Consider the following 26,558-nt stretch of genomic DNA (forward strand, 5'->3'; position numbering starts at 1 on the left):
AGGGGTGACGAGGCAGCATGACGACATGAAGATGGTGACGAGGGTGGCACAGGTCGTATAATGTGGCACAGATGAAGGCGAAAGGCGGCACAGATCCCATGATGTGAAGAAAATGAAGACAGCAGATGAAGCAGAAGCCCGATGAGACAAAAAATAAAGACAAGAGATGAGGCAGATCCCACGATGTCCCGAAGAGGCGCCATCTCAGGGACAAGCAGGATGATGCAGCAAAAAAAAGGAACAAAAGAGAAAAATAAGTAACATGAAAGAACAAAGAAAGAAGAAAGGAAAAAGGAAAGGGGATTACAGGAAAAAAAGGGGGGGGGGAAAGGGTAAAGGCAAGGAAACGATCTGGATCGTATACAATAAAATATGATTTTTAGTGGTCTGCAAGATGATTTTACAATAAAAAGATGGTAATATTAATCAATAAATGTATCCCAAAAGGGGATAACAAACAAGAAAAAAAGAGAAAAAATTTATAAGAGGGGGAGGATCAGGCATGAAAGAGTTAATCAGTGGGAGCAAGGCAGGGTGAGCAGAAGCAAAAGGAAAAGTAAACAAGTATAAAATGGAAGAGAGTGATGGACAGCAACCCAATAAGAGAGCAAAAGAAAAAGAGGGGGAAAGGGACAGCAGACCTGATCAATACCCATCTTCCACCTTACGAAAAAAAAAAAAAAATTAGTTATGGAATGGCTTTAATAGGAAAATAAGAGCCTTTTTAATGTCGATAGGGGACTCAAGAGATTGGAGCTGGGCAGTATTCGGAGAAGGAAAAGAAAGAATCTGAAAAGGACCCAGCCAAAGAGGAGAAAGTTTAGCAGAAAGATTTTGGGATGCGGAACTAAACGGGTGATTTTTGAGAAAAACAAGATCAAATAACTTAAATATAGGGGTTGAGACACGAGAATTACAAGCTTTTTAATGTAACTCCCTGGCCTGATGGAGCTTTTGAAAGGCGAGTTGTAACTGGGAATGAGTGAGAAGATGAGAGGGGGTATCCAAGAGGGAGGACAAGTCCCAAGTTAGAGAAAGAGGGGTATTGAGTTTCCTACCTAAAAAAAGTTTAGCGGGGGTATGAGATGTAGAAGTGTTTATGGTAGAATTTAAGGCTAAGACAAAATACGGAAGTTCAGTGTCCCATGATTTTTGATCATGGGAATGAAAGATGGATAAAAAGGATTTAAAATTCCGGTGGTAGTGTTCAACAATATTAGCTTGAGGATGGTAAAGGAAAGTTCAGATCTTTTTAATGCCCAAGGAAAAACAAAAATTATAGAAAAGTTTGGAAGTAAAAATCGATGCATTATCAGAAACAAGAATCTTAGGAAGACCAGTAATAGGAAAAATGTGATTGGACAAGAGATTTATAACAATTTGTGAAGAAATATTTTGCAAAGGGCGAACAATAAGGAATTTAGAAAAACTATCCAATAAGGTAAAAATATAAGAATTCAATTTTGAGGATTTGACAATTGGACCGACAATATCAATATAGAATTTTTCGGAAGGGTAGGTAGCAGGAGAGGCAGCATAGGTTCCATATGGAAGATGATTTAAAGGCTTGTGTTTCTGACATAAGTGACAAGAACGAACCCATGAGAAAATATCTTCATGCATTTGGGGCCAGAAAAATTGAGAGGCAAGACGGGCATAGGTCATAGCTCTACCGAAATGCCCTCCAACAAGGGAATCGTGAAAATATTGAAAAACCATAGAGCGTAGAGTAGAAGGAAGGACAAGACGAGGAGTAGCCTTAGGAGTAGGTTTAAAAATAAGTAATTGTTTTTGGAGACGGAATGGACCAGAATAATTAGAAGAAGAGAGGTCGCGAGCAAGTTGTTGACAGTATGGGTCAAGTTGCTGGTGTTGTAAACAAGACTGAAACGAAAGGGGAAAGTTAGTAAGAGAAGAAATGGAAATGATGGAATTAATAGGAAGAGAATCTATTTCAGAACCATGAAGCTGATGGTCTTCAAAAAGACAAGAAAGAGCATCAGCAACAGAATTATTATAGCCAGAAACAAATTTGAGAGAAAACTTAAATCGAGACAATCGAAGCAACCAACGACCTGTGCGACCAATTCTTGGTGCATTATGAAGAAGCCAAGAAAGAGCCTGATTATCGGTGCTCACAGTGAATTCACGGTGGTCAAGATAGTCAGCAAAATGCTCAATACAAAGAATGAGTGCAAGGACTTCTTTTTCATAAGTGGAATATTTGCGTTCTACAGAAGACAATATGCGGCTGAAATATGCGATGGGGAGAGTCTGGCCATCAAAGGTTTGTTGTAGAACAGCACCAATAACAACATCAGAAGCATCAGTAGATAGTTTGAAAACTACTTTGAAATCCAGAATTTGTAAAAGATGGGCATGAGATAGTTTGGATTTCAAAAGATCAAATGCAGTTTGTTGATGGGAGGACCACTGAAATTTTACACCTTTTCTTTTAAGAAGATTTAAGGGTTCAGAAATGGATGAAAAGTTAGGAATGTACTTAGCATAAAACCCAACCATCCCAAAAAAGGAGCGTAAGTGTTTTAAATTGGTGGCAGGTGGTATTTTATGGATGGCGAAGACTCTATCGGGATCAACTGCAATACCTTGAGAACTTAAAATATGTCCAAGAAATTGAATAGAAGTTTGAGCAATCAAGACTTTTCATGGATTTACAGTTAAGCCAACGTTGCGAAGATGAGTGAGGACTTCACAAACATGGGACAAATGAGATTGGAGATGAGAGGAATAAATCAAAATGTCATCAATGAAGGGGAACAAATATATATACTTAATGTCTGAAAATAAGGAATCCACAAAGTGTTGCATTATCTGAGAACCTAGGTTTAAACCAAAGGGAACTTTTTAAATTGATACAGACCATTGGGAGTAATGAAAGCAGTATAACGAGAACTGATTTCGTCCAAGGGAAGTTGATTGTAAGCGGAATTAAGATCAAAAATAGTAAAATATTTAGAACCAGAAAAGTGTTGAAAAGCAGAGTTTAATTTAGGCATAGGATAAGCGTCATATACTATCTTATGATTGAGTTTTCTATAATCCACAATAAATCTTGCGGAGCCATCAGGCTTATCGACAACAAAAGCAGGTGAAGCGTAATTGGAAGATGAGGGAATAATGGTATTATCTTTCAACATTTTATCAATTAATTGATTCAAGACCTTCATTCTAGGGGCACTGAGGAAATAGGGGGAAGAACGGACAGGAGTAGAATCAGTAAGATTAATATGTGCAGAGAAATTTTTAACAGTACCCAAGGTGATGGTGATGACGTCAGAGAATTCAGTAAGCAAGGCTTGGACGTGATCAGAATGAAACGAATTAATACTAAGAGAAAAAGAACAAGACCAGTATGAGAAAAAAATCATAACCCAAAATCATAGGGGATGATAAATCTTTTACAACCAAAAAGGTGAAAGGCCAAGAAAAGTATTGCATTTTGATATGCAAAGAGATAGTACCAAGAATATGTAAGGGTTGATTTGAGGCAGAAAGACATCGAGTGGAAGCTGGAAGATAATGTAAGTGAGGAAAATTTGATTTTAAAGATTCATAAAACTGGAAACTAATAAGAGAAACAGCAGCACCTGAGTCAAGTAAGGTGACAGATGATAGATTGTTTGCAGTTACAAAAACATGAGACGTAGGGGGTAAAAATGAGGCACAATCAATAGAGAATTCGGAAGGAGGTGTCACAGAGGTAGATTGAGTTACAAAGGGCAGATTTTCCACACATAGACGTCTACTGCCTAACGACATGGGTGAAGGGTGTTTCCCAACAGCTGAGTATTACAATATTTAGCAATATGACCAGGTAGTTTACAACGAAAACAAGTTACAGAAGAACGAACAGCAGGGGTGGAGGCGGAAGGCAATGATAGATATGATGGGGTGGAGGAAATGACTGGTGGGGGAACCGATGCATAATATGAACGGTCACCTAGGGAATTAACAGTATGTTGATGAGCTAAATTATATTGAAAAAGAGAGACAGGAGGATTAAGTACATTAAAGAGCAGACGAAATGATGGAACAGCATAGAACTGCATAATGGAAATCAATACAGAAGTGTTATAGGAAATGTTCAGAATATCACTATAGGTGATGATTGAGTCTAAAAATAATCATGGGCCAGTTCATTAGGTAACTGATGACGTCGAATGAATTCAGTACTTAACTTATGTCGAACTTCAAGGGATAGAAAATAGTTATGTATAGCATGCCTCAATTCGTACCAATTAGAAAAATTGGACATGTTGTCTAGCCAAAAGGTAGAAAAAAACCCGTAGTCTTTGTATATAGAAGGCCGATTAATTGCGGAAAGGAAGCTACCTTTATGTTCAAAAATTTTCAAACTGAAAACAGCCTCGTAAAGTCTGAACAGCGGGGACTAAATATCTTTAGACTCTCTCAGACTATCATTGGTATGCTGTCATTTTGATGTAAAGTGTATGTTCCTCAATAGATATAGTGTAAGTTTTTAGATACTGTCTATGTTTCAATTAAACAACTCTTAAATCTATCTATGTATATATCACTTCTTTTTCTTCAGCGTTTGTCCCTCCTGCTGGTGGGGTTCACTACATGGGCTCGTCTTCATTTAGTTCTGTCCTGGGCCATGTCAGATTGGAGACTGACACTGTTCAGATCTTTATGAAGAGCATTGGCCCATCACTGGTTTGGTCATCTTCATGCTAGTATCAGCTCCTGTCCTAGGTACAAGTCCAAACCATCATAGATGACTTGCACATTTTGTCTTGAATTAGTAAAAGCCAAATCTCTCCCTGATGGCTTCATTGGAAATGCGATCCAGTTTGGTGATCCAAGCTGTCCACTTCAGTATCTTCATCTCTGTAACACCCAGTTGACACGCTCTCTCAGTTATAGTCCGCCAATATTCGCAACCATACCGAGCAAGAAGTCGGATGACAGTATGATAGATTTTATATTTGAGATTATTTTTCATCCTCTGGTTGCAAGTGATGCCAGTTATTGTATGCCATTTCATCCAGGCTGGGGTTATCCTTGCATTGATCTCTTCAACAAGTCAGCCATCATCAGTAATCGTGGAGCCAGGATACTTGAGGATACTTGAATCTCGTCACTCGTGGCAGGTCCTCACCATTTACCTGAATGGTTCTGATAGCTTGTGTATGTGACATCATGTATTCAGTCTTATTTTTATTGAGGTACAGGCCATATTGCACCAGCCATTCACTCCATTCCTGGGTTTGCCCTTGCAGATCAACCTGGGTCTCACAGGTCAACATGACATCATCAGAGTAGAGAAGCATCCATGACAAAGAATAGCGCAGCTCTGCTGTTACAGTGTCCATGATGGGAAAGTCACTGGATGCTCCTGCAGCAGCCTGAACATAGCTCCTTGGGTCTACATAAAACAGCTGCACCCAGTTGTCAAGGCATTCTGGTGTAGCATGTTCTCGTAGTATTAGCCATATGATGTCATATGGTACGTGATCGAAGGCCTTCTCAAGGTCCAGGAAAGCAAGATAGGCCGGCTTGTTCTTTTCATGGTGTTTTTCAACCAAGAGCCATGCAGCATGGATTGCATCAATTGTGCCACAATTCTTCACAAATCCAGCTTGGATTCTGGAAAGCTCTATGATCTCACAAATCTTTTTATCAAGAACACATTCAAAAGCCTCCATCGCATGATTCAAAAGCTGGATCAGGTGGTAATCAGCAAATTCAGCTGGGCTTCCCTTCTTTCTGAAGATGGGTATGGTGATGTTCCATTGCTAACCGGTCAGTGTTCAATCCTCTTTAATAATCTGCTTGAAGAGTCATACTAACCATTCTGCTGTACCCCACTGTTGAGAGTGGCTGGGATTGGTGAATGGGGAAATTCCTCAGTTGAGATCTTCTTGAAGTAGCTCTGCCAGATCTCTCTTTCCTTCTTCCAATCAACCAATGAGTTTCCTGTTTCATCATTGATGCCATAGATGTGCTGGATGTAGTCTGTTTTGCAATGTCTCGGTTTGGTGAGTCAGTATAATTCCTGCACACCTTTACTCATTTCAAGTTTTGCATTAAGATGTGTAAAATATACAGTTTTTGTTGTAGGTATGATATGATATCTGTGTATATATTTTATCTGTATAATTACATTTCTTGATCATATTTTTATTTTGGTTTTAAATTTTTATCATTATTTGCAACAGGCTACCAGTGAAAGTGATTCGTCACCCTTCTGGACAACTTCGACACCAACGTAGTCTCCCTGAGTCACCTTTACTGACTATTTCAGATATTCCAGAGATATCAGGCACACTAATCCATCCATCTTCTACGCCATATATACAGCACTAACAGCAGCAGGTAAGGCAACCATTTTTGGCTCTTTATTTTCCCCTAGTTCTTAAAAACGTTAATTCAGTAGGAATTACCATTTGCATTATTTTTTCCTTTACATTTTCTGTGAGATTAGGGAGAAACTTTGAGTGGGAATAAAATTTCTTAGTGAAGAGATCACGGTCATTATACTGTGTTGCATTGTCATGTTAGTTAACTTGGCAGATAATCTGATAGAATTAAATTACAAGAATCATCTTGAAGAATTATTGTGTATGGAAATAAATTAGGGGGAAACAAGTGTAATGATATGCAGCCTAGAGCCATTAATATGAAAATGGCACATGAAAAGTGAAAAGTCATCTCCACTACTTGGGAACAAAATAATGAGTGATGACTGAGGTAAATACAGTCGAACCTCCCTTCTGCGGACACCGTCGGTTCCGAGGGAAAATGTAAGCCACTAACGACCGTAAAACCCTCTTACAATAGTCAAATTTGAATGCTGATCCAACGGCTGAAGATGAGAAGTGGTATTGAGTGGAAGGAACAAGAGTTTTACATTTGAAAGCCGTATTTCTGGATGACAGGTAGCCTTATCTAGCAATAAGGTCCCATTATGGTTTCTGGCCTTCATCTTGGAATCCAAAGCTAGGAGCCAATTCTCCAATATTGCTGACGTCATCCATGCCTTTTTATTCACATGCCATTCAACACCAAGACAATTTAAGTCCATGTTTTTAAAGCACCTGGGTCTCAAGGATTTACCGATTATTATAGGATTTTCCTTTTCACCAAGTGTGTTACAACAAAACATGATGGTGATTCTTTCTTTTGACATTTTCCCCACCCTTCCAACTTTCATTCGGCAAAGTTAGTTACTTCTTCGGGATTGCCCTAAAGAACAGACGAGTTTCATCAACACTCAAAATGTCTTTCACTTCATAACTATTCAAAATGTCTGGTAACCTATCTTTCCAATACGCTACTTCAGTCGCAGACACATCACCATCTTCTCCACGGATTGTTTTGAAACTAACGTTATGACGTTTTCTAAAACAATCTAACCAACCATTGCTAGCTACAAAATTCTCAACTTTCAGCTTATTGTGATTTCTCAAGCTTTTTCTTGTAAAATTGGTCCATTCACACACAGTTTCTTCACTCCAACACATTTGAACCACTCATATACCGCAACTTTCACTTCTAAAAAAACTGACTCCCGCTTTCTTTTCACTCTGTACCCGTAATCGGGATAATTACGCTTACACATACTAATAATAATAGTAAATAGAATAATAATAATAATAATAATACGAAAATAACAATAAACGATGATTATAATAATTGACACTTAATGAGGATAGGGAAATAGTAAAATAACACAGTGACGGTGAATTCATATCAAAACTTGGAAACATGACGGTAGCTATCAATCCGCAAAATCAAATCATACGCTTAGGAACTTATAGGCCTAATAATGACAACTAAGAAAGGATTGTGGAAGATGCAGGAGCCCTATGAGGTCCATGGGAAGGTATGGCATTATGGGGGAGAAAAGGTTCACAAGAATCACCCACTAGCACAACTATATTAAAAATAACAAATGAAAAATTACAAGAAACAAAGTTAAATGATAGAGCAGCTGTTACTTAACACATTTGACAAACGGATACAATTACGAATCCAAAAACACAAATGAATGGATTATTGATTTTTTTTAAAACAGGTGAAGACTTGAAATTACAAACGACAGGAATCTAGGGTAAACTCAGACACGTTAAATTTAAAACTTTAAAAATTACATTAAGCAAGGAAATACTGGAATACAAAAGGAATTAAATTAAATCAAACTAAATCAGAAACATTGAGAATAACATGGAAATAGCACTTACCGCAGAAAGCTGGAGTTCCCAAGGGGAACTCCTTGAGCGCAACTGCACTCGAGGACGGTCAGATGGAAATGACCTCGAGCACATGCATCACTTTCCCGAAGCCGGCAAAAGGCCGGAAATTGACAAATCACAATCACCCAATGGGATGCAATTTCTACTAGATTCCCGTTTGCCAATACAATTGAATTGTGCAGTCAAGTAAGGAACTAAGTCAGATTTTGCTACTTTTCAGGAGAGTAAAAAACTTATTTTCTTCGAAACGCTTCAATGAATAGTTCACATTATTTTATATAATATTTAGATCAGTGATAGATATGTAATGGAGGTAACAGGAAAATGTTCAAGAAAAATTTATAAATTTTTCTTCGTTTGAACTTTTTTGACTTAGTTCCTTTCTCCAATAACACTGAAAAAAATTTGGGAGTTGGGAATAAATCTCTCATACGAACTACACCAACCTTTGTTATATATTAAACATAGCATAATGCAATACATAAGCACTGTTTACAGTTTATCCAACAGCAAAAAAAAAAAAAAAAAAAAAAAAACAGGGAAAACAAATACAAATGACCTTGAAGCGCCAAATAACTGCAGAATTACAACTGAGACTACTAACCTAAGGGGAATTCATTGGCTGTGAAATAATGTCCAAATAAAATGCCAAAGCATCCTCATTTGCAACATATTTCAACAGTTTACGCAAGTCCTTAATCTTCTCAGCTTTTATTGGAACCCCACCCTCTGGATATGCTGCCACTGGTTGCAAGGAAAATGTGCAAAAGTTACCTTTCCCAAGATGAAACGTATGTTTCACAATGCTGTTTATGAAGGGAAGTGCTACAAGAACTCCTGGTTTCTCTGCCCTATATCTGTATTCTTTAAACGAAGAAGGAGAAAATGCAATCTTTCCAGCACAAGGAGTATTCTTTGTCCATGTTTTAGCTGATACAGTCACTTTAAAAAAAAACTCAGGCCACCACTTGTCAAAATTAAATACTGCACATGAGTCTACTAACTTAACTGTAACATTTGCTTTGCTGTTTACAATAATTGCCATATACTCTTCGATAGTATAAACTCTGCCTATTTTTTAAATGTTTTTCTTAATACCCCAAAGTCCCTGTCGCATGGTAGGAATGAATGACCCCTCTCGGGAAAGTACTGTCTAATCTCCTTAAATCGACTTGAAGCTGCCAGGCCTAGCATTAGTCTTATGACCGTATGGTTCTTATTTTGGCCTGGAGAACCATCAGAGAAAATGTGTAACTGATCAACATTTTCTGACACAAATTCGTCTATATAATCTTTCAGGAAAGAAGCAACTTCATTCGCACCCTTCTTTCTTTGGCCTTCATGATACATATACACAACACACTTGTCCGTTGCAAGATCATGAATACAAACATTCACCCACAACAGTCTCATGTAAAACACTTCTTGCACCGGTATGTGTGGGAGGGGCAAATTTTGCATAGTGTCAAAAGCAAGGCCTGTCACTTTGTCATTTGTTCTGCATAGTGTTGCAACTTCTTTCAAAGATCTGTAGAATTTCCTGCTTCTTCTTTTATGAACATCATATTCAGCCTGAGCTGCACGCTTTGCTGATTCACAAATATGTGGACTCCTAAGTTTAGCTGTGAACTCCTCACACTTGCTGCAGACATCGATCTGTGGTCGTCCAAATTGGTAGTTATAATTCTCAACAAAATACGTTCTGTAGAAGCTGTTACTTGACTCCACACTCCGGGTATTTTGTGACAAACATGTTGTGCATTTCTTTAATAGTTAAGTGGGCATCTACGTAATGCACTTCTTTCCCTCCGTAATGAGTCCGTTTCAGAGGGAATGATTGAATATGATCAGATATCAGTTTAGTGACATCTTCCGGTATCTTTCTGGTATTTGGATTGGTTCCTCTCTTGTCCCTGGGAATTTCTCCACGAAGAAGAAGCATTGTGATACAGAATACTCTTTTCTGAGTGACTGCATGGATGCTCATAAAAGCTGAACTAAATACCTTCTTTCTATTGTTGCCATGCACAACAAAGTAAGTGGAACTTGGCTGCTCGCTGCTTTGAATTTTCATTCCTCGGTCTTCTGATCTTAATTTCATTCCTCTTGATGAGGCGCTGCAAGTGTAAATTTTGTGCATCCTTACTGGGAAGTTGAAGAAACTTGGAAATAATGGACATGCGAGCCTCTTCGTTGATAATCTCAAAGCACTTCTTTCTGCATCTAGAAGAATAACAGATTATTATTAATACTAAGTATAAATCTGTACTATACGTCTTGTTATCTAAAACAAGAGTAGAAAGTTTGGTTGTATGTTAGAATATTATTAACTAAACAATTCCTAGTAATACTTCTCAAGCTCCTTACTTACTTGCAGTCAGAACTGGTTTCTTTGCCTTCCATAACTCTCCCACGTTTATTCACATATGCCAGTCCTCTGAGTCTTGCGTGTTTCAGAACACTATGTTTATGGCCCTCAGGCTGTGCCTTCCTTTTCGGAGTATTATTTCTAAAACATAAGATCACTTTGTCATCGACTGAGATACAAACTGAAATACTGTACACAATAACCCACCATGTACCGTACGATTTCTGTTTCCCTCCAGTATGTTGTCCTTTGTGTTGTACCAATGCCGTAAATTGAAAAACCCCTGTTATACCTACATCGCATGCAACGTGCGGCCAAGAATGGAATTAAGTCATGAATTGCAAGTGGTGAAGAAACGCACTAAGTCGATGACTTAGTGCATTTCTTCAGAATATGCCTGATGTCCATCCACTGTTTCTCCCACAAGGAGAAGGCTGACTTATTTCTTTCCTTTACCTAAGAATAGGGCTCGGTTATGTGAGGTAAATGAGGCAATAAAATGTAAATGGCCGATTTTGACTTAGTTCCTTACTCGACTGCACGATTCAATTGCATGACCATATATGGTCATTTCCTGGCCTACTGATGCAAGAGGAATTACATCACCTATTTCAACATCGGTAACCGCACGTGCGGTATAGGATGTTTCACAACTAAAGCATCTTTACATTTTCAAATGTTATTAAATTACATCTTGATATACAAATCACATTACAAACATCAAATAGACATTTGGACAAGTTACATAAAATTTGAATACAACAATCACTTCAAAATACTTTTGCATCTTGCAATGTTCATACTGTTCAATTATATCGTAACGTTTCCCTATTTTTTAAAAAATATTACAAACATATTTAAATTAATGTTTTGTTCCAGTTACATAAAAAAATATTCCAGCAGAGTCCAGAGTTCTTATTTCTTCCTTTCTCAAAATACAAAATATTACAGCTGGGCTGAGTGGCTCAGACGGTTACGTAAAAGAACTCCTGCGGGACTAAATTCTGGCACCTCAGCGCCTCCGAAAACCGTACAAGTAGTTAGTGGGACGTAAAGCAAATAACATTATTATTATTACAAAATATTACAAACAAAAATGAAATCCTGCTGTCCTTTCTTGATGACAAAAATGCAATTCTGCTGTTCTTTCTTGATGACACACCTACCACACACTCCTCGATTCCTATTTTCCTCCCACTCATGTAAAATTTGAGTTCTATTCTTCACAATAGCGTTTATTTGAGTTTTCCTGCAGTTGAATTTTTTGGCAAGCTTTATCACTGAAAGTCCCTTGTCGCTTTTTATAATCACATTTCTTCTTGCCTCGAGATCTCATGTTTAACAGACAACTGAAATGCTACGGTATTTCTGTCTCACTAATTAGCACCTGTACTGTCTTTTCCTTCTCAAGTTGACTACCTGAGCTCAACCTTATGAGCGACAATCCAAGTTATGAATAGAATAATGCAAGAAGGGGAAAATATCCCTAGGTAACTAGTGACTCAACAGTTTCTGGCGGCATTTCTGGGCAATTAGAATTCTCGGAATAGGCCTATACACCACTAGGTAGAACTGCATTCCGATGTACCTTCTCTCCCGTTGCACTCAAAATAGTACAAACATTCAAAACAGATTTCCTTATGTCTGAAGAATGGTTTTAAAAGAAAGGATGACATGTGGTCCGGCATAATAAGTTGTCCTGCAACGTGTAAAGTGTCCGCTTAAGTCAAGTGGACGGTACAAATGGCGATGTCCGGAGTTCAAGGTGTCTGCTTAAATTAGGCCAATTTAACACTTGTCTTATGTAAAATAAAATCGGTTCCGAGGAAAATTGACCTTATAGAGAGGTGTCCGCTGAATAAGGGCAGGTTCGACTATATAAGGAAATATAAGAAAATTTCTTCCTCAAAGAACTCTGTTAGCATGAAATAATGACTTGGATGTACTGAGCATGTTGGCTATGGAGTTTGGGGAACATAGCTGTTAGTTTGCATTTGGAAGATGGTGGGTTCGAACCCCACTATCGACAGCCCTGAAGATTGTGTTCCGCAGTTTTCCGTTTTTACACCTTTTTTACCGTTTTTACGCTGTACATTAATCTAGGCCGTGGTTACATTCTTCCTTTTGCTAGTCCTGCCCTATCCCATCGTCGCCGTAAGACCTGTCAGCGTCTGTGCGAAATATTTATTCCTAAAATATGTCTTGGTTGTTTTAGGAAGATTATTTATAAACATTCTTGTATAAAGTGTAGTGTAGACACAAAGTCTAAAGTTAAGTTCAGAAATGAAATCTCTGAACCATTTGAAATTCATACTAGTCTTTGACAGGGAGATGGATTATCCCCATTGATGTTTAATTGTGTGCTGGGAAAGATTATGCGTGATTGGAGTAAGGTATGACCTCCGACTGTTAAGATTGGAAGAAACATTTGACTAAATTGTCTTGCATTTGCTGATGATCTGGCACTATTAGCAAATAGTATAGAAGAAGCAAAATTTCAAGTAGAGGAACTAGTAAGATCAGCAGCAAAGGTTGGATTGAAAATATCTTTTGAGAAAACAGAAATGATGCCATCCATTAAAGTTGACACTCCACATACTCAGAAAAACCAAACCCCAAACCACATGTCACTACAGCCCTTGAAGGGCCTTAGCCTACCAAGCGACAGCTGCTCAGCCCGAAGGTCTGCAGATTACAAGGTGTCGTGAGGGCAGCACAACAAATCCTCTCGGCCGTTATTCTTGGCTTTCTAGACCGGGGCCGCTGTCTCACTGTCAGATAGCTTCTCAATTCTAATCATGTATGCTGAGTGGACCTCGAACCAGCCCTCAGGTCCAGGTAAAAATCCCTGACCTGGCTGGGAATCGAACCCAGGGCCTCCGGGTAAGAGGCAGGCATGCTACCCCTACACCATGGGGCCAGCTACTCAGAAAATAAAAGTTGTAAATAAATTTAAATATCTTGGTGAAACTGTCATTTGGAATGCTAATGAAAAAGCATCCGTAGATAATAGAACTCTACAATTGGGACGAGCACAACAAATTACATGGCCGGGTTACAAAAAACAGTCTCTTTCAATTAAAGCTAAATTTCACCATTATAACTCCGTCATGAAACCAGAAGCAATGTATGTAAGCGGAACCTTATTCAAACTTAATACCCAAGCAACAACAGACAAGCTGCAGAAAGTGGATAGAAGAATTCTCCAGACAATTATTAATAAAAATCATCAGGTGGAGACTTGTACCCAATTCAGTAATTTACAAGGAAAGTGAATCAATTATTGACACGATCAGAAAACGGAGGATTGCATCTTTTGGAACTCCTAAAACAACTTTTTGATTTCTTTTGGGATAGTAAAGCAAAAAACACTTGGTTTAAAGAAATATAAATGGATTTTTGATGAATTGAAAATTACTACAGAGCAAATTGAAAATAGGGAAGAGAAGAAGATTCTAAACAAGAAATATACAAAATTATCACTTGAAACATCAAAACGTAAGCAGTATGTTATATCAGCAGAAGAACGGGCTGCAAGTTCATCTAGAATGAAGAAGTTTTGAGAAAAGAAGAAATGATCAAGTTTTAAAAAATGAACTTATTTTTTAATGTACTTATGTTTTGAAGATTTTATTGTATAAGGTTGATTTTGGTGCTCCAATATGGGTGTAAATAAATTAATTGTAGTGCTCAATGAAAGTGAAACTTGAGCCAATGGGTAACAGATAGATAGGTTTTAAAATGAATGGGGTTGTAACAAATTTTGTAGTGAACTGAGTTAAGAGAAGAGGGAAGTTGGTAAGACTCTACTAATATACTGTAGCCACCAAGGAATTTCTAACAGTTAACCCGCGAGTGGTCGCTATATGAGATTTTCTCTCACATTTTTTATTGTGATATTACTTCACAGTGATCAAAGAGAGGTGGCTGTTCCCCCTTCTGTCTGAGTTTATAACTGTCATGAATAGAGCGATTCACATTTGAAGGGTAAGCACCTCCTCCCCTAGTGAGAACAAAGGTTTCTATGTGTCCATGCGCGCTGCATGAGAGTTTCTCTCATCGCGCGACTAATGACGTTGGTGTTATTTTGAAGTGGAGCGGAAAACTTACTCCTGTTGTACGCGTTAGTATTTGTATTATGAGCACTTCTTGTTTTTGAAAATGTTATTGTGTTCAGAAACCTTGCTTTGTACGTAAATATTACTAGATGTAATGCATGTGTGAGATTTTATTTTTTACAATTTCAGGACGGAAGTTACTTTTATGTACATTGCATATGTTATTTTTAGGTAGCAATTTGTGTCTTTAATAAACAGCTAATCATGTCCGGCTCCATGGCTAAATGGTTAGCCTGCTGGCCTTTGGTCACAGAAGTCCCGTGTTTGTTTCCCGGCGGGGTCGGGAATTTTAACCTTAATTGGTTAATTTCGCTGACACGGGGGCTGGGTGTATATGTTGTCATCATCATTTCATCCTCATCATGACACGCAGGTCATGTATGGGCGTCAAATCAAAAGACCTGCATTTGACGAGCCGAACTTGTCCTCGCACACTCCCGGCGCTAAAACCCATACGCCATCTCTCTCTCTCTCTCTCTCTGCTAATCATTTCATTTTTATCTAAAATATATAAGGTAGAAGTTGCATTTCATTTCAGTAGTAAAATTCAGCCGTACGCCCCACAAAACTGTGAAAAATGTCATTTATTTTAATGTGAGAGAAAGTCTCACGTTACATTTCGGCTAGCAACCACTTGCGGGTTAAAAATTAAGAGTGTGGAACAAGGACTGTAGGGTGATATTCCAGCAGTGGCTCATGGCTAGACATTCTTACTGACAACAAGAATATGTAGAGTTGTTGCATACTGTAAATTGCCTTTTGGTCCTGAGGAGGGGAAGAGATTTTAATTCATATGATATTATATCAGAATGTTATTAATGCCAGTAAACTGTAGTAACTGGTAGTGAGTAACTGAGAGAACCTGTGTGCATGCTCTGTTGTATACTACATGTTGTGGTAACATTTAGCTGGAACATAGATCAATTTCTCCTGAGTGAGCTTGTGATGACATACAAGAACCTTTACAGAAGCTGGACAACAGAGTTGTGGAATACTCAGCCCAGAGCCTAAGTTCAGTTAAAGTATTTCATTTTATAATCTTGATCACGATTCTGAATAAAACATCAGGCACTATTAAGGTATTTCATTTTAACCTACAATAATTTAGATACAAGAAGCATCTACATTGCTCCATTCAACAATGCATGATGTATCTGTTTGGAGCAGGGAGCAAGAACATGAGGTACTGTACCAGTAAAAGAGCCCGACTTTAAGATTTATTTTCAATGTAAGCATGGAATAGTTCTCAGGGCTAAACTGGATGAATATTAGCTAGGGCTTGGTACAGGAGGCAGGGTCCCATCTACAAGAAAAGTTTGAATCTGATTTGATAAGAGTTTATTCATGTAATGCATATTAAATTGCACATCACCTCATGGTAGATAGGGGTTGTCTCCCACATTGTCCTTTAAATGGCCCGGGTCTCCAGCTCACCAGGCCGCACCGGCTGGAACACGTTCCAGAAGATGCCCAAGTACTCCGTCAAGATGCGGACGGACCATCCAGGTTGGTTGCATGGCATACGCCTCAAATTCCTGATGCTCGTGATGACCTCCGCTGGTTCCTGACGATGTTGAGGGTAATCACATTACCCAAGTACAATGAGGTTGATGCCCACAAAACTCCAAAAATGTGTTCTTCGTCACTCGCAGAATTGATAAGTCAAAGTTCATGAAAACCTTAAATAATTAGTTTTCACACCATTAGTAAAATCACTAGTCAATGTTTATAAAGACTTTCAAGAATTCACTCTTTAACACTCATGGAAATGACAAGTCCGTGTTCATGAAGACTTTCAATTATGTTATAGTTCATCAATGGCAAAATTTACAAGTCTTTAAGTAATCACTGGCAAGAATCACAAGTTTATGCTCATGGAAACTTCGAACAAATTTAGAGTTCATCACTCGTGAATATTTCAAGTCCTTGAATAATCACTGGCGAAAAGTTAGTCCATCACTGCTAAATATGACAAGTCTTACTGGTGCAAAATTAGAGTCCAGCACTGGTAAATATTACAAGTCTTTGAATAATCACTGGTGAAAATCACAAGTCTACGCTCATGAAAATTTTGAATAATGTTAGAGTTCATCACTCGTAAATATCACAAGTCTTTGAATAATTACTGGCGAAAATTTAAAGTCCATCACTGGTAAATATTACAAGTCTTATTTATAAAGACTTAGAAGAATTCAGAGTTCCTCAACACTCGTAAATATTACAAGTCTCATTTATAAAGACTTAGAAGAATTCAGAGTTCTTCAACACTCGTAAATATTACAAGTCCCATTTATAAAGACTTAGAAGAATTCAGCACTCGTAAATAAAGACTTCGAGGAAATTCAGAGTTCCCCAGTGAGACTATAACCACACGGAGATAGCTTCCGACGATTATGGCAGCAAGTAGAGCCACGCTGACTACTCGACTGTCACTGACTGACTGAGATATCAGGCTATATTGAGCCCTCCTTATATTTGGTTTGGGGACATCTACGTCACATATGCCGTGAAGCTGGTTATCTCCTAAATCCCTCGACGGATTTTCTTGAAATTCAAGCATTGCGACGTTTATGTAATTCCCTTTAAAATTACATGTTGATCAAGTCGCTACCACAATTATTATAGGAGTTTTAAATTTTTTCTCCATCGAATGTTCCGGAAGGTGTGACGCTTGAATCTGGAACATACGAGTTCAGGCTAGCTGCACGTGGCATGACAGGCGGGTGATCTAACTAGCCCCTGCGGCTACGTCACGCATACAGCTGTTCTCAGCTTGCTCGCTCGTCCTGCTGAATGTAAACAAACCAGGCTTGCACGGAGTAATACGCGTGGTGATAAAATACGATCCACTCTCAAAAAATATGCATGTACAGTCGTAACCAGTACAGTACTCTGTTTCAGATTCATTGCAGTGGCATTGTAATTACTATAATTAACTATTTTTTATATATGATCATTTATTGTTTGGAAAAGTCGTATTGAAGTGATTATTCTACAGTAGTTGTTGGCATATTTTGGTCTGAGTAATTAGCATTTGTTGTTAGTTATGCTGGATCACATTAAAGACAACACTAGGGAGCTAATGTTTGTAGATGATGGATAGCTACCTTGCATCCCATTGAGCACTCTGTGATTTTATGGACCAAACCAAACTTCAGCACAATTGGGAGATAGTGGGTTCGAACCCCACTGTTCGCAGCCCTGAAGTTGGTTTTCCATGGTTTCCCATTTTCACACCGAGAAAATGCTGGGGCTGTACCTTAATTAAGGCCACGGCCACTTCCTTTCCATTCCTAGGTCTTTCCCATCCCATCGTCGCCATAAGACCTATCTGTGTCGGTGCGACGTAAAGCAAATAGCAAAAAAAAAAAAAAAAAAAACACTTCAGCACTACAATGGGCTCTAATTGCCTGGCATGTAAATAATAAACCATAGCATACTGTCTTTAGAGCTGCTGATAGTGGGGTTTGAACCCATGATCTCCCTAATGCAAGCTAACAACTACATTGCCTGAACCGCATAACCAGCTTGCTGCTTTGTTGGTGGTATTTGCTCTTTTGAGAGGAAGGACAAGAGGATAATCATCCTCCCTTAATACTGATTGGAGGGATGAAATGGTGGAGACCTGACCTTCAAAGAGTGAAGGTGTCTGGAAAAGAAGGGAAGAAGAGCCTCCAAGGGTGTGGAGAAATGACACCCCACTAGATCTCGCTAACCTAATACCACCAGGGTTGGGAAAGGAGGAGTTGACTATGAGTGATCAGATAGGAAAGATGAAAGTGAGGAGCCTGGCTCAAATAAATGGAAGCAATGTCAGACTCAGGTAGGGGCCCGCCTGTCATAAGAGACGACTGAAAGGGACGGCCAAGGGGTGATGAAATTAGAACCATGAGACTCCTTGTGATTAGTACCATTACATGAGGCACATCATGGGTCAACATTACTTCCGATTAGTACCACTGTGTGGAACACCACGGATCTAGCCAGCGCCCATGATTAATCCCACTAGGTGAGGACCACCATGGATCCGCGTTGCTTGTGAGTAGTACCTTTATGTGATGGACACCATGGGTTTGTGTTACCTGTGAGTGTTGCCATTATGTGTGACACAGCATGGGTCTACATTACCTGTGATTAGTACCAGCATGTGAGGAACACCATGCGTCTACCTTACTTGTGATTAGTACCACTATAGGAGGATCACCATGGTTCTGCTTTACCAGAGATTAGTATTATTATGAGGGGCCGCTGACCTGGATTTTGGACCCCTTTGGATCCACTGATTGTTTTGGATTCATGGTAATTTTTTTCATCATGAATGATTAGATTCTAGTCAGTGGATACATTTTGAAGTTTTAATTATTATTTCATTTTGTTGCACCTCATACCATTAGGGACCAATGACCTAACTGTTAGGTCCCTTTAATCATCATCATCATCATCATAATCGATATCAGTAGGGGTCCTGTGGCCATCAGCCCACACTTGCAAGGTGAGAATCCCTAGGGGTTACATTTTTGTCAGCGCTTACAACAAGCAGAATGCGATGGATGTATTCTTCCATCCTCACCCACTTTTGGCTTTGCTTGTTGTTCTCATGCTGCATATGCATCTGTAATGTAGGGTGCTTTAGGTATTTGAGGACAAATTACAAACCATATCTGATGAAAAACAACATGTATTAATTCAAAACTTGGTGCATAGGTGCAGTAAAGTTTGGAGTATAGGTTTATCTGATGTAATCGTTTTTAGCGACAGTGATGACTTCCCTCCTAATTAGATGACCTGCCCATTGAAGTTTCTTCATTTGAATGGCATGCGACAGGGGTGCCTCCCCATACAGGGAATATAGTTCATTGTTATATCTAATTCTCCATTCCCCTTGTACGCATATGGGTCCATAAATTCTCCTCAGGATTTTCCTTTCGAAGGAATCTATCTTCTCCACAGCTTTCTTTGGGAGGGTCCACGTATCACTTCCATAAATCACTATACTGCGAATGAGGGTTTTGTATAGCATAACTTTTAAGCTCCGGTTTATATCTCTACTTCTGAAAAGTGGTAGTACTGCGAAGTATGCTCTGTTGGCAGCTTGAATTCTTGCCTGTATTTCCACCATTTCCTCATTCTTGTTGCTTAGATATACACCAAGATATTTAAATTCATCCACCACCTCCACTTTGGATCCTTCAGGGACAAGTTGGTCAATTGTATACTTCCTTCTCCGAGCCTGCACCATTACCTTCGTCTTTTGTTCATTGATGTCCAATCTCTTTGCCTTCTCTACTCAAGTCTTCAAATGCTTCTTTAACTGTCCTTGTTGTTCATCCCATCAAATTTATGTCATCAGCATATCCAACTAGTTGAGCTGTTTTGTATAGAAGTGTTCCACTGGTGTCCACCCTTAACTTTCTAATCACTGATTCTAGTGCCAGGTTAAATAGAATTGGTGCTAAGCCATCTCCTTGCTTCAATCCCTTATTCACTTTGAAGAAGCTGCCTACTTCAGTCTGAATTTTCACTCCCACCATCGTATTTCTCATAGTCAATTCCACCAGTCGCACCAGCTTTTCTGGTATCTTGAACTCTCTTAATATCTCCATTAATTTATCCCTGTCAATAGAGTCGTATGCTTGTTGAAAGTCGATAAACATCTGTACCACATCTATGCCCCGTTCCCAACACTTCTCCAACACTTGTTTCACAGTTAACATCTGATCAATAGTGGATCTTCCCTTCCGGAACCCTGCCTGGTATTCTCCTAGAATTTCTTCCACCAGGGGTTCTAGTCTCTTCTTCAGAATGGAGGTGAACAGCTTATATACTGTACACAGCAGTGTGATCCTTCTATAATTGCTACATACTAACTTATCCCCTTTCTTGTATATTGGGCAAATGATGCCTTTGCGCCAGTTTTCAGGCATTTCTTCTGTATTCCACACACTCACAATTAGATCATATATAGCTTCTTGTAGTGTGGTTCCTCCATATTTCCACAACTCTGCAGGGATTCCATTGATACCTGGTGCTTTATTGTTTTTCACTTGCTGTATGGCTTCTATCACTTCTTGCATAGATGGTGCTGTGACTTCTGATTCATCTGTCTCAGTGTTATTCCTTGAGGTAGTTGGTGTTTTCCCTTTCATTTCTACTGGGTTCAGGAGGTGTTGGAAATATTCCTTCCATCTATCTTGGATCCCTTCTTTATCTCCCAAAAGCTGTCCATTTCTGTCCTTACACATGTTTGTTCTCGCCTTGAATCCTTCTTTCACTTCCTTAACTTCTCTGTAAGCCATGTAGCTATTATCTTCCTTAAATTCCTCCACTATTCTAGCCATTTTCTCATTTAATTTTCTTCTCTTCTTTCTTCGACATACATTCCTTCTTTATTCTGGTTTTCAACCTCTTGTTTCTTCACTCTTGTTGGTCTCTCTAGGTATGCTTTATCTCTTTCTTCTATGGCTTTTTGGCATTCCTCATCAAACCATTCCTTTGTGTTCCTTTTGGGTACAATGTCTAGCGTGTCCTTTGCCACAGCCTTAACGCTTTCCTTCAGAGCAATCCATTTGGTCTCGACCGTTGCGGTTTGGTCCTTATTATATTTCACTACCAGCACTTCTGCCATTCTTTTCCCGTATCTTTCTGATACTTCCTTATTCTTCAGTTCACAAGTATTGTACTTTTCTATCCTACTCATTCCTTCCTTTCTTGTTTTCATAATGCGGTACCTTAAGATTGCCTTAACTAGAAAGTGGTCGGAGCCACAACTTGTTCCTCTGAATGATCTGACATCCACAATATTGGATGCCCATCTTTTCTCCATCATTACATGGTCTATTTGATTAGAGGTCTTTCCATCCGGCGATATCCATGTTTGTTTGTGTACCTCTTTATGAGGGAAACAAGTTGACATCACTTTCATGATTCTGCTGGTAGCAAGGTCAAGCAATCTCTGTCCATTATCATTAGTATTGTTGTGTAAACTATGGATCCCTATTATTCCTTGATATATCTCCTCCTTCCCAATTTGTGCATTTAGGTCTCCTATTATCATCTTAGCATCGTTTGATAGGATTAAATCTAGCACTCGTTCCAGTTCAGCATAGAACTGATCCTTGACTATCTGTTCCTTCTCTTCCATTGGTGCATATACATTTACGATTGTTAAGTTGTAGAATCGCATTTTAACACACAATGTTGCCAATCTTTCATTTACTGCCAAAAACTGTAGTACATCATCTTTAGCTTGTTTTCGTACTATAAATGCTACTCCTCCTTCTTGTGCATTCCTTGGCTTCCCACTGCTGAATATTGTGTGGGTTTTGGTGTCCCGGATCTCATCCCTTCCTGACCATCTAGTTTCTTGTATGGCTGCTATGTCCACTTTGTTGACTTCTAGTTTCTGCATCAGTACTTTCAGTGCTCCGGCTCGTAGAAGTTGTGCGTACATTCCATGTACCAATTGCGTAGTCCATTGCCTTTAGCTTAGCTCGTCGTCTATTAAATCCACCATTCTGAGGCATATTCTGGGGCTTCGCAACAGTTTGTTTTCCGGAGCGAGGTTGTTAGCCTTGCTCCAACCCCCAGCAATCCTGGAGGACCAATGTTTTCTGTTAGGGTTGTCTCCCTTAGCTGATTGGTCCCCATTTAAGCATCGGGAACTCGCTTTCTGCCCTTACATGACTTAGCCGTGTACCTTAAAGAATGTACCCGTTGCCCAGGGGCCACGGCGTGGACGTGGATGTATCGGACTTGGTAGGAATAAATGGCATTTCCTGTGTTTTGCTAGTACACTCCCATCAGCAAGAAGTGCACCCACAGGACCACATACTATCCCTTCGACCCCCCCATTCCATAAACAAAGTTAAAATAATTTATGATTTGATTTTATAGTGACACACTGTTCATGGAAGATGTTCTTACAAAGTACATTAAATTAAAACTACTGAATTTAAAATAATAATTCCTCTAGGAGTCCACATTTTCAGTTTTTTTTTTTTTTTTTTTTTTTTGTGGTGGGTGGGGAGTAGAGCTGTTGTATTATTTTCTTAATTTATTCTGTTCTTCAACCATATATTGCCCATAAAACTTGGTTAAAAATTTCAATTATATGTATTCTCATTAGATTTATATGTATTTTTATTCTACCCTCCACTGACGAATGTTGCTGCCAAAAATTTTTGAAGGTGTCTTTCTGTTATGTGTATATTAACCACATTAACATTGATGCAAATTATTATAGGAAATGAAATATAAATGGTACAACTAGGTTGACTTATCAGGATAACCAATGTTCATTTATACAGGTGGAAGTGTTCTCCACCAGCAAACTTTCAAAACTTATTTAGGGATGTTGGCCAAGTATTTTGATATGAGTCAATGGTGACTCATTACAGTAGAGCCTTGCTAGTTTGAGCCCTGCAATTTCAGGATCTGTGCAATTTGAGCTTGTTTATTGAAAATTAAAAGTTAACAAAAATACTGTGAAGTAAAGTAAATTTTTTGTTTTCATTGTACATACGTAAAGAATTCTGCCTTCACACCACTACTAAAGATTGACAAGCTGTTTTCTGGAAAGTCTGCATGCTGCTTCTTTGTTCTTCACTTCACTGATTGAGGTTGTGCATCCATCAGATTTATGACTTCATTTTAGAAAAATAACCACCATCCAGCAATAGCCGTAACTAAAAATAAATCAGTGGTTCAACATCCTTGAAAAGCATCTGAAAGTTTGTTGGTAAGAGTTTAGTACCACACTGTGTATTATATTAGATGTGCAAAACACTACTTCAGTGGGCCTGTTTTATGTTACTGTAGTTGTGGTATTAATGCATATGCTTTGCTTATTGCAGACAGTGGTACATGCACCTGTTCATTACTCCTGACTTGATCGATATTTCAATAATTGAAATGATGAGTTAACCTGCTGACAACAGTGGTGACGAAGAAGTGTCTGAAGAGACTGTAGTAGTGATGACCTACACCAAGGGTTTGGCAGGACTAGATGCATGGTGTCGCATTACATCGAGCGGCAAGCAGAAACTATACTGACTGATTATGTGCTTCTTAGGTGATGGAAAAAATAAACAAGAAAAGGACAATTTCTTTAAAATATAAACATACCTTTTTAAATTTGGTAATGTTAGCCCATATATAACGCAGGTATTTATGTATTGCTTAATCTCTTTTGTACTCGTTAGACATTTGATTTGTTCTTATTTCCATGTAATCCAAGTTTTTTTTTTTTTAAATTCGTGGTAGGTCCAGCCCCAGTTAGCTCGAATTACTGGGCCTCTACTGTATTGAGTTACTGTATTCTTTTCACTTGACTACCTTTGTGTTTGTTTAAACAAAATTTGTTTTGTTTTTGAACTAAACTGTCATTGCATACATTTATTTGGCACAGTACTAGTTTGACTAATTGCCATGGCACTTGCTGTTGAGCATATTGTGTTAATTTTGTTATGTTAGAGATCAGTCCTCATTGCAAACTGCAGTGTAAACTTTATGCTCAACAGTTAGTACCATGGTAGGATAGTCGAATGATACTGCTGCAAGTAAACATATACCAGAGTGGTTTAGTTTGAAAAACAAAACAAATTCTGCGTAAACAAACACAAAGTTAGTGGAGTGAAAAAAGGAAGAAATACAATTACTCAGTAGTCACCAGCAACCATGAGTTCCTTATGACAAAATACTTGATCAACATCCTTGAAAAGCATCTGAAAGTTTGCTGGTAAGAGTTTAGTTCCACTATAAAATTATTTTATAATGTGTAATGCTATGAAATTAAATGTGCGATATGATTTGAGTTTCTTTTTTCTCCTATATAATTTTTTCCTTTCCTTTTTCCTTCTCCCAGTTTCCTTATCATCTGACACCACTTAGAAGGACCAAATATGAACAGCAGATAATAATCTAAACTTTACTTAGGGATCACATGTAATAATAATAATAATAATAATAATAATAATAATAATAATAATAATAATAATAATAATAATAATAATAATAATAATAATAATAATAATAATATTAATAATAATAATAACTGTATGTCCTCAGCTACCATGTACAGACATTTTAATTTGAAGCCATCTGGCTGTCTGCTCGTCAATTTCGACATTCCGTTTTACCCTAGGCCTAGTAGATGGCAGACAGAGTAAACCAGATCTCTCTTGGGCATCTTTGGCTGAGATTTAATTAATTTTGTCAGGTAAATACCAAATGTGTCACCAGAGACCTTTTACATCCTGATATCATACAACATGGAGTGGTGGCAAATGGACTTTTTTTCCGCCCTTCAAAAATGTGAAAATATCACATGAAAATGAAAATATCTTAGTCATCTTAACAACAGAGAGCTTTTAAAAGATTTGTTTGTAAGACCTGTAATCTTCCACATTTGAAAGAGTTACCCTAAAGAATCTGATTTATTTTGTAACATAATTCATCAGAATTACAACATTTATTTTGCAAACAGGATATTTTCTCCCGTGGCAAAAACATAAGAAGTACAAAATACATATTTACATGCTATATACCATATTAATTAATTGTCTCCTGCTGAGTTCTTACTTTCTCTTGCCATGATATCATTCTACATTTGAACCGTGCACATCTTTTGGGAAAGGGTTGAAGATGTCCTTTTGTAAGCTGTTCAATTTTCTTCCCCTACCATCCCCACAAATGAACATTTTCCCCAGTTATTGTACCATTGGCTTAACATTATTTTAAACTTGTGATCAAACCTACCCCTATAAACCCCTCTAATCTTTAATCTCTTTCCAATATCCTCCCAAGTACTTTCCCCTGTATATGCCAGGTACATACATGATACTAACACTGTAGTCGTTCTATGACTCCTCATCACATAGCTACCTGCTTTCTTTCCCTCTGTACCCACTCCCATTCTTTTATCAAAATATCTTGCTATGGATCCCATATCATTGAAGCATACTCCAGTTGAGGTCTTACAGGTGTTAAATACGCCATCTCTTTTATGCCCCTGCTTGCACCTTTTAACATCCCCGTATGCAGTGACCTAAATGCCTTTTTGACCACATACCAGTACCCTATGTGCCTTCCCAGTAACATTTACCACTCCCAATGTGACCCCTAAATATCTACAATTATCATCAAAATTGATCTTTTCCCCAAGCATTTTGTAACTGCCCACTATCCTGTGTGTCTTGCTCCCAAAGCTAACTGCTAGACTCTTTGCAACATTGTCATCCCATTTTCCAGAGTCCAGATATGCATTTCATCTAGATCATCCTCCAGTAGTTTACACTCATTTAAACAGTTCACTTTTCTATATACAATTAAATCATCTGCAAAATGTCTTTTTTGTGAGTTCAGCCCTCCTTGTATATTGTTCATACAAATTTAAAAAGCAAATGTCCCATTTTATTGCCTTGCAATACACCCAGTCCCACTTTCTGAGTTCTATAAGACCCATCTACCCTTACCATCTGCTTTCTATCCTTCAAGAAAGCTTTCATCCAATTTTCTACTCTCTTATCCAGTTCTGTTTTTCTCATTTTCTTCATAATTCTCACCAGTGCAGAATTACTCGATCATTGGCAATATGATTGCTAATTTTGTTCTAGCAGCTTCATGTTGCCCATATTAACATATGCTCATCAATAATATCAAAATGGATGGAATGATATGGATTCTAGAGTAAACTTGATGTTATTAACATGTACCTAAGTATTTCCATAAATGATACAATATACATACTCAGCAATAATTTAAAGGAACAGAACAAATTAAGCCAATCTGAAATTGAAGAATTTCTTATCATTCTCAAACTTGTTCTGCATA

At 38.2% G+C, this 26,558-nt stretch overlaps 1 protein-coding gene across 1 annotated transcript in view; it reads left to right on the top strand.

Annotated features, from left to right (window-relative positions):
* Positions 1-24,523, top strand: part of LOC136871597 (cohesin subunit SA-1) — a 283,758-nt gene extending 259,235 nt beyond the window's left edge. The window contains exons 18-19 of the mRNA XM_067145050.2: positions 6,207-6,363; positions 23,582-24,523. Of these exons, the coding sequence (XP_067001151.2) occupies positions 6,207-6,354 (148 nt within the window). The 3' untranslated portion in view covers positions 6,355-6,363; positions 23,582-24,523. The remainder of the gene's footprint in view (positions 1-6,206; positions 6,364-23,581) is intronic.
* Positions 24,524-26,558: the final 2,035 nt, after the last annotated feature.

Source organism: Anabrus simplex, chromosome 1 (assembly GCF_040414725.1).
Source record: "Anabrus simplex isolate iqAnaSimp1 chromosome 1, ASM4041472v1, whole genome shotgun sequence".
In the NCBI taxonomy this organism is placed as follows: Eukaryota; Metazoa; Arthropoda; class Insecta; order Orthoptera; family Tettigoniidae; genus Anabrus; species Anabrus simplex.